Raw genomic sequence first — 14,184 nt, 5'->3', positions numbered from 1 at the left:
ATGTGCACATGACCTTTTCAAAGTTTTGTTCAATTACTCGTTTGAAGTTGGGTGCAAGTTCTTGGTCTCCACTCTCAACATTCAGTTTATGTACAGAGCAGCAGATGCTGTACCTAGGAAACGGAGCAAACGATTGATCAAGACGACATATTTTTGAAACAGAAATTGTAGCCGTGTTTCCAAAGTCAACAAATTCAACGTTGACGGTGTCACCAATGTTTTTTCTTACTGCTGCACGGTACCAGGAGTTATCTTCAGGAAACATTGCACAAACCAAGTCTCCCTCACGAATATCACTGGGATCAATGTTTGCACACCTTGATTGGTCAGCATTCAACTTCTCCACAAGCGAATAAATGCCATCCTCATCAGTTGCAAACTGAACAAAGAAGCTACAAGGGCTATTGCAATGAGAGATGAATACCTCAGCTTCTAGACCTGGTTTTATTACTTTCACTGGGAGTGCTGATTCATTAAGGAGAGCCTGGGACTTGGGTTTAACACCATCAGTTTTGTCAGATGTACATGGGTGACACACATCAGCTCTATCATTGGACTTTCTTTGCGGTTCATGTTGTTTCTGGGAATTATGCAATGTCTCAAAATCTCTTGTCGGTTCTTGTCTACCATCTGTATGGAATCCCAACTTGCTCCGTGGCTGTTTTGATTCAACGTCACCTTCTTGTGGTGCATAACTGTCACGGGATTGCGGAACTTGATGAACAAAATCTCGCTTTAGACCACTGGAACTTTCCTTCATATGGATTGCCCCACTTTGTGCACTTCTGTTCTTTGAACTATACCCTTTGAATGCACTTGGTTCATTTCTATGGATTTCATTGTGAAACTTCTGTCTGATCAGTGCATTCACTTGAGTCTTTCCCTCATAAAGCTCCACCAAAAGCTTTCCTCCTGGGTCTTTTGCCACGATCAAAGCAGTGAAACAATGACTGTCCGCAAAATTTTGAAACCAATTTCTAACTTCACATGGCACATCTTCGGGCATATCTGAAAGCCCACATTCAATTGCCTGCACTGGGATGGACATAATTTCTCCTGCTTCAATTGGAACCGGCAGCAAGTCTGATTTATCTACTTCCAATGTGTCACCGTAATCCACAAAATTGACCACAACTGATGGTTTTGTAGACTTTATTTGGCCTCTGTACCAAAGTCCATCTGTGTATTTTGCAAAGCAAACTGTTCCAAAAGTCTGAGGACATTTGGTTTCCTCTAGCTGACGGCATAGGAAGTTGACCTTGTTTGAAAGTTTCTCAATCTCCTCCGAATTCCTGGCAAGATGGCAAAAGAAATGAGTGACACTTTTCACACAGGTGATACTCACTTCCTCTTCACATCCAGTCTTGACTCCATGTGTAGAATAATAGTAGGTGTCCAGACGAAAGGGTGGAAGAGGAGCTTTCTTAGAGGGTGCACGGTCAGCTAGATGTTTTTGGACAAGGAGATTGCAAATGCTTTGGAATGGGGTCTCCAAGTCTACCACATTGAACACAACTTTCTGAAAGTCATACATTACAGCAAATATGGTGCATTTTAAGGGCACATTCATGGACGCTGCTGTGTCAACAAACTCTTGAAACTGCATTGTGGCTTCAGGGTTCCAGTCTAAAGCTGAGTGGGAAAGTGGTTGGATCAGGTTATACAAACTGCATCGAAAGGCTTGTCCTTTCATCTTCAAGAATGCTGGAGTGATCTTTCGAAGATCTTCAACAGCAACCTTCTTTGTCTGTCCATAGTCAACGAACAAGACATCAACATGAGGCGTTTGGTGCTTTTGAATGACCAAGGCTCTGTACCATATCCCAGTTTCAGGATGACGGGCAACACAAGCTGCTTCCAAAGGTGGCTGAAATTTACTATGAGCATAGAAACGCTGAATGTCTTGCATTAAAACTTCTAAACATGCTGCATTTCTGGCTTTTTGACACCAAAAATCATTTGGACTCTCAATGTAGGATACAGTCACCTCCAGTGAACTTCCAATGGGAAACAAGTATTCCTTGAAAGCAGATGCACTGTCTGTTATGGCAGAAGAACTGGAAGGCGTTTGATGCCAAGCTCCTGTCAAGAATACAGAAGATGTGTGTGTAGTTTTTAAACCACAAGATCTTGTGATAGAGTTATCCACAAAGCTCTTTTCACTGTCTGCAAAATCTGCACTGCACAGCAACTTGCTCACATCATTTTCTCCATCTAAACTCAGATCCACTAACTGGACCATGTGAGTGTCTTGATGCTTGTCTTGTATGTGCAAATCAAGTACTCTGTCTTTAACGAGTTTCGAAAAGAACAATGTAGCCCTCTCGTCCCAATGTTTCAGCCTGGATTTAATGCCATAGAGGGAGCACTTTATTGCCACAGCAGGCAATTGCTGAAATCTCAGAGGCAACTGTCTGAGGTTGAAACAATCAACAAGTTCTGTATTGCCATAGTCAAGGAAGTAAACTTCTGCTGTCTTGTCAATTACCTTATAGATAGCCGCTCTATAGAACACACCATCCTGGGCTTTAGCTGCACAAAGGAGACCGACAACAGGCTTTCTTATCAATCCTTCAGTGCTTGTTGGATCACCGTACAGATTTCCAAGGCCATTCATTAGCTGACTGAATTCATCGGCATATTGCTGAGTTTGAATCCAAAACTTTCCAGGGCTCTCAACATGCTGTACAACTGCCACATGTGAAGTGTTAGGTGTGAGACTTTCTGTGAAAAAGACTGGCTTATTCCCTTTAAGGTCAGAGTAGGTTTCATCGATGTGTGTGGCCTTGGTGGTCTCCAAAATCTTGCTCTTTTGAGATAATGGGCTCTTTTGAACAGCAAAGTCTGTAAGGGTCATAGAGTCCAGTGAACATTTCTGTTTCAGTTCAAACAATTTGTTGATGTTAGTATTCTCCTCTCCGTAAAATGTGACATAGTGGACACCTTCAGAAAGGCTTTGATACTGAAACTTGGCAATCACTGTGCGGTTGAGCAGGAGAGATTTCAGGTAATCGATTTGTGAAGCCGTCCAGCCAATACCTCTGTCGGCTATTCCATGAAGGGAGCACACATACGTTACAACAGGCATCCTGAAGAATTCCGGGGCAAGTGGTCTGACATTCTCAACTTGTACAAATTGTTTCTTCCCATAATCCACCTGCAAAATTTCAACCACGTTGTTGGCAGACATGACCTGCTGCAGCACAGACCGATACCACTTGCCGTCACTTGCTCTTGATGCACACGGGCTGCCTAGATTCTCAAGTCTTGCAAAGTTACATCCAACTCTTCCCTCATAATACCGAGTTATCTGGTCAGTTAACTTTTTCAGCTCCTGAGAGAAAACCTTAAGCTGACAGAATATTCTAAATGGACTTGTTACTTCTGTGACCACAACGGTCTCAACAGTATCGGTCTGCAGCTCTGGATACATGTAGGCCTGCTGCTTCTCCATTTGCTCGATGATCTCAATTGGTTTGGTCCTAATGGAAGAAATTCTGTGAGGTTCTCCAGACCCACTGTTGGCCTGCAAAGATCTGGCAACAAACTCCTTGAACCGATCACTGTACAACTTCTTTACAAAGCCCATTTCAAACATTTGTCTGGACAGACAAGGAATGTCTAGTAGGAATGTTCGATGAGGCACCAGAACATCTTGTACAGTGGCATTTACTCTTCGACCACAGAAGGTCTTCATGAACTCTAAGGCCATTGCTGACCATTTGTTTTCAGGAGACAGTGGTAGGACATTGGCAAGAACACAGAATTCAACTTCAGGGGGAAGATAGAAAAAGTCACTTTTGCCCCATGCTAAAGTGTTTACAGTGGCACGCAGCGTTCTGCCTTCATCGATTAAAAACACACTGTACTCGTCAGTATCTCTGGACACTATACGGGCTCTATACCATGTTTCATACACTCGTACGAGACACAAGTCACCAGGATTTCCATCCGATTCACAAAAACCCTCTCTGGGGTACTGAATCTCCTTTTTCAGCTGCTGATATGCAAATTTTCTGTCTTGATCAAAATTCCCCCAAAACTCTACCAGAACACATGCTGGGTTCAGGTTTAGTCTGGTAATGAGTACAGGTACATTTGAACCCATTGATGGGAGTCCTGGAATAGAACACATGGTGGCCCCTTCTGTGACTCATTCACTCCAGGTGTCTAGGTGTATCTAGAAATAGAGAGAGGAAGTGTGAAGAAAAAAAATGAATACCGTTCCATAAAAATAAAAACGGCCAGTCTTACACTACTCTATACTTTTGTAAATAGTTGATATAAAATGGACACAAGTTTTCAAAAAAAAAAAAAAAAAAAAAAAATGTTTTTTTAATTGCAATTTGTACAACACTAGACAAGAAATATCCAACAATTTAAGACAACCAATGTCAAGAATTTAGATTACAATTTATATGAATCAAAGATAGAATTTGTTTTAGGTTTTTCAAGGTTACATTAAATATACCACTAAGGGAAAAGAAAGTTATAGACCACTAAACATGGCATAAGACAATAAATAGAATGAACATTACCCCGTAGTTTACCTCAAGGTACCAGCTAGAGGGATCTCCAACCCTGCTCCTATATAGCTGCACGCGCAGCGATGGCGGGCTCAAGCCATCAGTGCAAACGCCCGCCCCGGTGGCATCAGGAAAACTGTGCCCAGCGGGCACATGCATTTACAGTAACTCTATGGCAGTCTGGTTTTAAGGATTCGGCAATTAAAGGGTTAATCCAAACCATCAAGACTATGAAAGACACACACAGAGAACAATACACAATACTTTAGTAACACTTTTTTATAAGGTTTCAGTTATTAAGATTAACTAACATGAACAATAATTATATTGCATGTCAATGTCAGTTAATAGTCAAAACTTAAAAAAAAAAATATCTGTTAACATTAGTTAATGCACTGTGAACTAAAATCAACAAACATTAATAAATTCTGTGAAAATATATTTTTCATGTTCATTTACTAATGTTTACAAATTAGACCTTATTATAAAGTGTTACTAAAACCTTTATTGATTTACACTGTGTGCACAATTATTAGGCATGTTGATATTCAGATTTTTTTTTCCAAGCACATTTTACCAATTCCCAATGACATCAATCTTAATAACTACCATTAATTGTGTATTTAATCATTTATGAGCGATATATAATTGTCCATGAAGGCTGGAAGAGAGAAAACTCCTTATATTCAGGTGTGCAGAATTATTAGGCTTTTTTTACAGATGAAATGAGCCAAAAAAGAGTTTTAACTCGGACTGAAAAGTCAAAAATTATTAAATCCCCATGAGAATTATTCAAAACTATTGCAATATAGAAATTGCAAAATTTCGACATGATCATTGGACAAAAAAAATGCTGACTGGGACAGTGGAGTTTGAAAAAAAAAAAAAAAGGTGGAGAAAAGACACAAGTTAACTGCAAAAGAATTAAGAATTAAGACTTTTCAGAATAGAAGATGGAATAAAAATGATCTCTACAAACTTACTGCCAGATTCTGGAACAGGGGTCAGGAACCTTTTTTGACCCAAAAAGCAAAATTTTTATTTTTGGTTAAGAGCCATTTTTCCAAAAGGGCATATATATATGTGCTTGGAAAATATAATCTGAATATCAAGTGCCTAATAATGATGCACGCCGTGCAAAGAATTTTTGATGATTTTATTGATCTATAAGCATTTGTAAAATATTTTTGCCGGCATTACAGCTTGGTCTTCATCTGTGAGCTTATCTGTTTTACTGTTACATCATGAGCTTGTGTAAATTCAGATAAATTTCATGTCACAGGATGTAATAGGTCAGTATTTAAATGAGTTTGAAATTATTATTATTATTATTATTATTATTATAAACCTATGCAATTATATATATATATATATATATATATATATATATATATATATATATATATATATATATATATAATTGCATAGGTTTATAATAATAATAATAATAATAATAATAATAATTTCAAACTCATTTAAATACTGACCTATGACATTATTGAAATGTATATATATATATATATATATAATTATTTTCGTGGTAGTAGCAGTTGTAGTTTGAAACACACACACACACACACACAGCCTATATTAGGGGTGGTATTGATTCATCGATATGGATCGATGCATCGATAGCACCTAAAAAAAACCCACCTAAATAACCTTTGTAACATCAAAAACGATTAATCAATATTTAGTTTTAAACAGTGATGTCTATGCAGTTATTTACGTTTGATATATTAGGGATGTATTGATTCATCGATATGGATCGATTCATCGATAGCACACGTACAATATAGATATCTGTTACATAAATAGGCAGCTTATTTGGCACTGTCTACATTTTCACATAATGTCCGTCAACGGCTGCATTCTCGTTCAAACTCACCGATTAGGACTCGGTATAAGGCACAAGGTGAGCATATAAGACGCTCGGGATTGTTCGCGGAACAGTCGAGCGCTGTGTGTTTCACCGCACACATCTGAAGCGCGTGCATGCACACAGACAGCCGCACGCGCGAATACTAAACTGAGCTATCTTCCGCTTTTTTTTGTGCATGAATCAATAAATACATAATTACATCTAAATGCGCGTTTTGGGGAATATCCTAGTAATCACAGTCGGTTAGGCATATGTCTTAACGTTAACAGTTCAGAAATAAAAGGCATGTGTATATTAAACCCGTGATTGGTTCTTAAAGTGAAAGCATAATAATAAATCTAATGCTGTCAAAGAAAAATACAAGTGCTCATTGCTTCTGACTAAATAACCTTTGTAACATCAAAAAACGATTAAACATACACTCAGCGCACACACATTCTTCACAGGGCAATGGCAGAGTCATCAGAGTGACTCAGCCCCCTCCTTTTTCTCACACAGAGAGACTGGCCTCAGAGTGAGATCAGATGACTGACAGGTTTTTTATTTAACCATTTATCCATAGAGCATTGTAAAGTCATGAAACTATGCATATTTGCCCAGAATGACTTATCCTCTATATATAAAAATTTTGAAGTGTTTGGAAGCTGCACTTTAAGAAATATAAGACAATTTATGTTTACTTTTTTTTTTTACTGTTATTTCAATAAATCACTATGGCAAAAAAACCGTTCAAGCTATCAAAAATCCATTAGCAATTTAAGTTCCTCAATGTTTTGGCATCATATAGACAAAGTTTGGTGTATACTGTAATTCTCCTCTGAGCAGTATGCATTAATTCACAGCTATATTTTTCCAAAAATCCATATTCAAATCAATATAACTGACTTCCTGTTCATCGTAGCTGATGACTGTGAATTAGAAAGTTGTCCGTCTTGATAAGAACAATTTATGTACTGAGTTTGGTGTCTGTAGCTAAAACTAACCCACTCACTTTTGACAAAAGGTGGCGCTATAGAGTGGCTCCTCCACGCCCTTTCATGAGCTTTTGCCATTGTCTAGCTATCATTAATACTGATATGTGTTCTGAGTTTTATGTAATTCTGAGCATGTTATCTGCCTCAAAATCACCAGAACAGAATATTCAAGTTTGACACGTTGCCATGGCAACACTATATAGATATCAATATCCCCACAAGAGATTTACATCGGCCGTGTTTTGTCATTATTCTGATGAAGTTTGAAGCAAATCGAGTAAAAATAAGATGCTGAATTCAAAGCATTTTGAAAGTGACACACTTCCTGCTGCCAGTTGGTGGCGCTGTAACTTTGACTCCTAATAGTCACATATATGCGATCGGCATCATACATCGAACAAACCGATGAAGTTTGATCAAACTCAGGTAATGTATATTAATTTTAACTAATTTCAACGCCACCTCATTTCTCGCCATAATTTCAACGCCTCGCCACGGACAAACCGTTCAAGATATCAAAAATATCTTCGCAATTTAGCATCCCAAATGTCTTGAGATCATGTTCACCGAGTTTTGTGGCAAACGGGTGGAGTTCCTCAGAGGAGTATATCAAATTCCAGAGCATGTGTTTTTCACAAAACCCTAAATAGCCAACTTCCTGTTGGGCGGAGCTTATGACATGCAGTGCGAAAGTTGTTTGGTTTGATGAGATCTACATGTGTACCGAGTTTCATATGTATACGTGCAAGTATGCATGATATATGGCCCTCAATATTACAGGGGGCGCTGTAGAGCCCCTGTGCCACGCCCGTGTATCAGTCTCTGCCCGGCCCTAATGGCCGCCGATTCCAAGGTGTGTGCCAATTTTCAAGAGTTTTTTGAGCATGTTAAGGGCCACAAAAGCCCCCGAAACCTTGGAAAAAAATTAGAAGAATAAATAAAAAAAAAAAAAAAAAAAATAAAAAAAAAATAATCCTAAGGAAAAAAATAGAGAGATAAACACACCTGACTCCAGACAGAATTAAAATTACCCCGTAGTTTACCTCAAGGTACCAGCTAGAGGGATCTCCAACCCTGCTCCTGGAGAGCTACCATCCTGCGGACTTCAGTTCCAACACACCTGTCTGTAATTATCAAGTATCCCTGAACACCTTGATTAAATGGTTCAGGGGTGTTTGATTGGGGTTGGAGCTGAAATCTGTAGGACGGTAGCTCTCCAAGAGCCGGGTTGGAAACCCCTGAGCTAGAGTACACGTTAAAAGTATAAAATGACTCAAGTGTAATTAGAAAATGTGCTGGAAGGAGTCGGTCAACTGACTTTTCTCACAGGTGAGGTTTAGGAGTTTACAGGCAACAGGTGCAGGCTCTGATTGCCAACACATGAAATTCACATAATGGATCACTAACATATATAGCATCGTTAACTGATATACACTGACAAAAAAAAGAACATTATATAGTCACTGTAATTATGTATAGCCTTGTATGTCAAATACATTGTTCCATAAAATTAAAATGGTACAGTAACCTTCAGCTTCGTATTTGGCGTCAGCTGTCGGTTTTGACAAACCTTTGAAAATTCACTAAAATGACTTTAGATGAGGTCGCGTCAGGTCTGTCAGGACATTTATTCACAGCGTAAATAAAACGCAGCAAGTAACTGGATTGGCTCTTGCACATAAACGCGAACTTCTACATAAATGTAACGTTACGGCTTAACTTACTCCCATCAAAATGTTAAGTAAATTCGAATAAACTCACCAATAAACCATTCATAGTTTCAAAGTTGTGACCAAGTTTACAAAGTTTACGAACGCCTAAAACGTGACGAAACCATTTCGACAAATGTCGATCATTTCAATCAACACACGTTTAATAGATAAAGCCTAACGTTACGTCAAACAAACCTTTATGACAAACACTCACCACTGCAGGGTATATTCCGCTTTTATCTCAGTGTTGTCCAACGACATCTTGGCTTCTTGAGTGGCCTCGATGAGGATTAATGGCTAAGAACCAAAAAATGAATTTCCCCCCCTTGATACTTATATTAGTTTCAGCAAACAACTAAGTTTCAGTTATACGAAAATCGGGGGAAACGAACTACTTCTATATCCGATCATTTAACGAAGAAAGTAAGAGATACTAACTAGATGCTACGAAAGTTGCTTTCGCGCCTCGTTCTCGCGCGTTCTCCTGATTGGCTGATTTATGGTCAGACGGAAGTTCATTCAAAGACGGCGGCAACAATATTCAACAAAGTTTAAATCCTAATCCAACGCAAGATATTGAATCATTATTATTGTAGTGTATTACTATAAAGATGATGTTGTAATGAAATTAATTTCAGATTAATGTTTTCCCCCCCACTCATCTCTAAAACAACTTTAATGTAATTGCATAACCAAAATCATATAAATGCAGTTACTGAGAATGCAATTTAAAACAAAAAGTCTCTTTTAAAAAAGTAATATACAGTATATGAACTTATATGCAATATTATATTGATTACCAATGAAATGTGAATCCAAAATGTTAACCAGTCAAGTCATTGTTCATTATGTATTTTAATTTGTAATATCTAGCTGATTATAACTACTATGCACTAGTTTACATGTATAATGCAAAGAAGACACCAGGCAAATATATTAAAAAAGAAAAACACTGATTTAATAAAACAAATGCTGATGAACAAACGACACTTTATTCAATATTAACAGAAAACTAATTGAAAAAGACATTAGATCAATATATAACAAGACTTCAGGCCAAGTAATGTACACTGTTCTTTTTGTAATAGTAAAAATCACTTAAAGGGTTGAAGTGAGAAGGGTACGGGTGCAATAAAGAATAAAAGAACAACAGAAATAATAAAATGTTGACTATTTCGGTGGGTCTGTGTTTATCCCGTACTTCTCTTTGAGAAGTTTCAGCTGCTCCTCCTTTTTCTTTGTGTCCATTTTTTGGAAAGCCTAAGGAAAGAAAAAAAAAACAGGTAACAGAGTTTCACATACCATAAAGTTAATGTTAGAATCAAAGGCAAAAACAGTTAAACTCACCCTGTTTGCATTATAATACAATACAACTAAGTATCTGTTGCAGACGTTGAATCCAGAAAGGTGATCACAAGCATTTTTGGCATCAAAGATGTCTTCATATACGACATAGGCTGTCCCTCTCGTCTCTGGTGTGTTCCCACTAAAACAATCACAGAACAATCAGTTATTCAGCTTACAAAAAATAAACGTCATTAATCACACAATCAGTACTTTCTTTAAATGAAAGTGTCTGTTAAGAATACTTGTACATAAATAGACCTGATACTTACACTCTGATTTGACGAATTGGCCCATACTTTCCAAAGATGTCATACATCTCCTCTGCGGTGATCTTGTATGGAAGGTTACGAATATACAATATTCTGTTCACCTCTGGAGGTAAACGAATCTGAAACATGGCAACAAAGAGAAATATTAACATACACATTCGATTAGATTAGATTCAACACATACATCAAATGTTACAGTTTAAGATTATTAAAACACAAACCACAGTTATTTAAAGAATTTGAACGTTCTCAAGCGCTTCGAATGACATTTAAAAAGACATGAAAAAGAATTCACGAATTCCGACATGGACGCAGAATATGGTACGTTAAGTTAAACGTTTTGACTTTTTTTCTACATAAGAGAGGGCACTCGAGTCCTAAATACGTCCAATCGTAAAAATACAAAAGCATGAAATATATATTTAATCTTCAACTAGCAATAACTCTTACTTCTTTGTCTTAGAGGTAACTGATCACGTTTAGACCAGGAAAACAACTGTAAACAATAATCTCTAAAGTACTGGTTAGCCATTTTGAGCCCTACACTATCAACATCACGATCATTTGAACCAAATCTGGACTTACATTCGCTCGTTTAGCTGCTTGCATCGCCATGGCTGGATCTTTTTTTAAAAAAAAAACAAACTCAAACTTTATCCAAAAAAAGCCCTAACCAGTAAGAATCAGTAGCAACTAGCACGAGCTAAGTAGCTGCGCACTTTGCAACGCGTGACGGCGCAGTGCGATGACGTCTTTCCGGGAAGGCTGTGGCCAGTTTCCTTTGAGGTGACGTCAAGCAGCGATTCCACTCAGGTTTCATTCTAAAAATATTAGACAGACAAAAGTTGCTCTTTTTTGGTGCTCCTAGCAAAACGGGACTTATTTTTTTGTCCTTATAAGCAATTATTATAGATATATTTATTTATTTATTAACCAAAAACTGATTTTGCTTGTTTTGAGGATGTTATTTGGTTTCTATAACGTGAACAAAACAAGAAATTGATACTTTATTATTAATATTTTATTGCTCCTTGCCAAATCTCATATTAATCGTAGTAAATTCAGTCATCAAAAGCACCTTTTTTTTGCAAGCTTATATATCCAAGCAATTTCTTCCTCAAGTAACTCAAAATCTCTTAAGACGAAACACCTGTGCTGCCTTTTTAATTTTTGTTATAGAATTCAATATATTTTAACGAATTGTAATATTTTTTTTTATATTTTTATTTTTAATATTTTTTTTCTATTTCTACATTTTCATTTGCTCTTTATTCATGTATATTTTTAAGTGATACATTGGCAATATAAAAAATGAAAATAGCTGAGAGAAAATTATTATATATTTAATACTTAGCAATTTTTCATTTTAATAAACGGAACAATGCATCCAACTGATCGGCAAATAAACAACAAAAACCACCAAAATCGGCGTGAATGTTTCAATATTTAGCCGCTCACGTTATAGATATATACGATATACATCTCAAATGCATAGCTATGCCTCATGTCCTAAGAATTCAACACTCTGCTGCCATCTAACGGACGTCTTATGTTTTTGCAGAAATATTACAGGTGTTTCTTCATTCTCTAATTAAAATGATAGCCTTTCAGATTCTTCCTTAAATTACAGTAGAAGTATATTCTTTTTTTAAAGTGGCTGCATAAAAGTTACTCATTGCAGGTAATACATTTCAATATCTACATATTGACTACCAAAATCCTTTCAAATCAAACTCTGACATTTAAAAAAAAACACAACAAATATACCATCCAATTAATCAAAACCACAACAAAAAAAAAAAATCAGCCATGGCATCAGGGGCACAATACATGCTACATGTACAAAATAACTTTTAAATTGGAAAAGTTTGCCATTGCATGAATTTGGTGCGGTGCCTATGTAGGTAAACATTACAATGCTTGTGTAAAGCTCTTGACACTGGCATAATGTACTTTCAAATGATGCACAGAAATGTGCATATTTAGAAATCGAGTCGGTGCTCAAAATGTGCAGTTGGTGCAAATGTCAGGATTTAAAAAGTAATAACTTTAGGGTTAACCTTTAAAACCCTCAGGTGGAGTTCTCCTTTAAAACCATTATGTAAAAAGTAGAAATAAATACAGTCTTGGACATCTTGGCTGTCCAGATTTTATATCACTTTAAACCTAAAAATTATTTTCATAAATTCATTCCATGCTCAGGCCCCATATAAATCTGCACACTGATATGCAATTTATTACATTTGATGACATTCTGAAACTGCACAGCTTGTAGGTTTTATATGGGAATATTTTTTAATGCCATAATATTTCCACCATGAGAATGAATGTATGCTCTCAGTCGCTGAATTATTCTCACGGATTACATTCGGCCACACTGAATCCCTCTCATGTGATGTACATGCTAGACATAAAAGGTGTAGTGAACTAGCCTTTTCCCATCAATGCATCAAAGATCTTTGCAAAACCAATGAATTATCCTTCTAATTCTATTTCACATCTCTAATATTTCTTTTAAATAAGGCTTGTTTTCATTCTTTATGCAGGATGCAAATAAGGGAAGTGCTCTTAAGGCAAATCTAGTGGCATGCAAAAACACTACATTTATATTCGCCAACAGTACAAGCAGATTTGAAGGGAAAAGTTCAGTGGACATAAGCTTATCTTTTTGTCCATCCAGACGAGTGGGTAAATCCGGAACAGTTACGATTACCATAAGAATCGGTTCGGTTGACATTACACAGTATATGGTACACATAGCTAGCATCAGTACAATAAATAGTAGCTTGATTTAATACAGCACATCAGTGATGCGCAAGCTCCTAGTGGATTTAGAAGGTACTTTGCATACTCTTCACATTTTGCAGTTAATTTTGCCTACTCAATATATATATGTATATTAATATTCATATAATATATTCAAATATTCTATTTGTGCATGGCATGGTCTGTATGTGTGCGAGTGAATGTATTTTTATGTGTAAAGGTGTTCATGTGGGTGCGTATGTGAAATTCATTAGCAAAGAACATTCTCATGCACACAAGTGTTTCAAACACAGGAAGCGGATTCATTGAAAGGTAGTCCAAGCAATTTTTTTATCAGTGGAAATAGCTGCAAACTGAATGGAACATTAATCATTTGTGCAGTCCCTGGCTCTTTTCTGAGACGCTCATTTTTGCAGGTCACACTGCAGCAGTAATACAATGGACGGGTCACCCTTTGCTGCTTCTTTGAACTCTTCCAATGTGATCTGGTCGTCGTTGTTCTTATCCATCTTACTGAAGATTTTGTCGACCCGCTGCTCAGGCGTCAGGCCGTCCTCATTCATCTTCATCATGATAACAGTCCCCACCATCTTGTAGATTGCCTTTAAATGAGGAAAACAGAACAATATGGATTAAATTATTTTGGGGAGTCAGAGACACATTGAGCTGTGGTGGTGATAAAGGCAACATAACTCTCTCTTTGACCAC

General features: G+C 37.1%; 3 protein-coding genes and 1 long non-coding RNA gene across 8 annotated transcripts in view; 1 reads left to right on the top strand and 3 right to left on the bottom strand.

Moving 5' to 3' along the window:
• The window catches only part of LOC109082094 (tudor domain-containing 6-like), a 19,128-nt gene extending 9,538 nt beyond the window's left edge, over window positions 1–9,590 (bottom strand). For 2 of the 5 annotated variants that reach the window (XM_042777997.1, XM_042778001.1), the window contains exons 1-2: window positions 9,309–9,589; window positions 1–4,180 (exon numbers count right to left, since the gene is read on the bottom strand). The exon at window positions 1–4,180 is cut by the window's left edge and continues 1,260 nt beyond it. In XM_042777997.1, the coding sequence (XP_042633931.1) occupies window positions 1–4,135 (4,135 nt within the window). In that variant the 5' untranslated portion in view covers window positions 4,136–4,180; window positions 9,309–9,589. Of the gene's footprint in view, window positions 4,181–8,425; window positions 8,488–9,143; window positions 9,278–9,308 lie in introns of those variants that run through there. The other 3 variants (XM_042778000.1, XM_042777998.1, XM_042777999.1) reach the window with 3 other exon arrangements.
• LOC122148998 overlaps window positions 8,555–14,184 on the top strand; it is an 18,775-nt gene continuing 13,145 nt past the window's right edge. Inside the window, exon 1 of the long non-coding RNA XR_006162779.1 lies at window positions 8,555–8,711. This is a non-coding gene — a long non-coding RNA (uncharacterized LOC122148998). The remainder of the gene's footprint in view (window positions 8,712–14,184) is intronic.
• sf3b6 (splicing factor 3b, subunit 6) lies at window positions 10,029–11,464 on the bottom strand. Its single transcript, XM_019084831.2, has 4 exons — window positions 11,296–11,464; window positions 10,711–10,829; window positions 10,442–10,580; window positions 10,029–10,354 (listed from the first exon to the last, which is right to left on the bottom strand). Exons 1-4 carry the CDS (start codon window positions 11,323–11,325, stop codon window positions 10,265–10,267), a joined length of 378 nt encoding a protein of 125 aa, XP_018940376.1. The 5' UTR covers window positions 11,326–11,464; the 3' UTR covers window positions 10,029–10,264.
• Window positions 12,921–14,184, bottom strand: part of LOC109067953 (visinin-like protein 1) — a 26,105-nt gene continuing 24,841 nt past the window's right edge. Inside the window, exon 4 of the mRNA XM_019084830.2 lies at window positions 12,921–14,078. Coding sequence (XP_018940375.1) covers window positions 13,881–14,078 — 198 coding nt within the window. The 3' untranslated portion in view covers window positions 12,921–13,880. The remainder of the gene's footprint in view (window positions 14,079–14,184) is intronic.

The sequence above is a fragment of the Cyprinus carpio genome, chromosome A20 (assembly GCF_018340385.1).
Source record: "Cyprinus carpio isolate SPL01 chromosome A20, ASM1834038v1, whole genome shotgun sequence".
NCBI lineage: Eukaryota > Metazoa > Chordata > Actinopteri > Cypriniformes > Cyprinidae > Cyprinus > Cyprinus carpio.
This window is presented reverse-complemented; position numbering and strand designations above follow the sequence as displayed.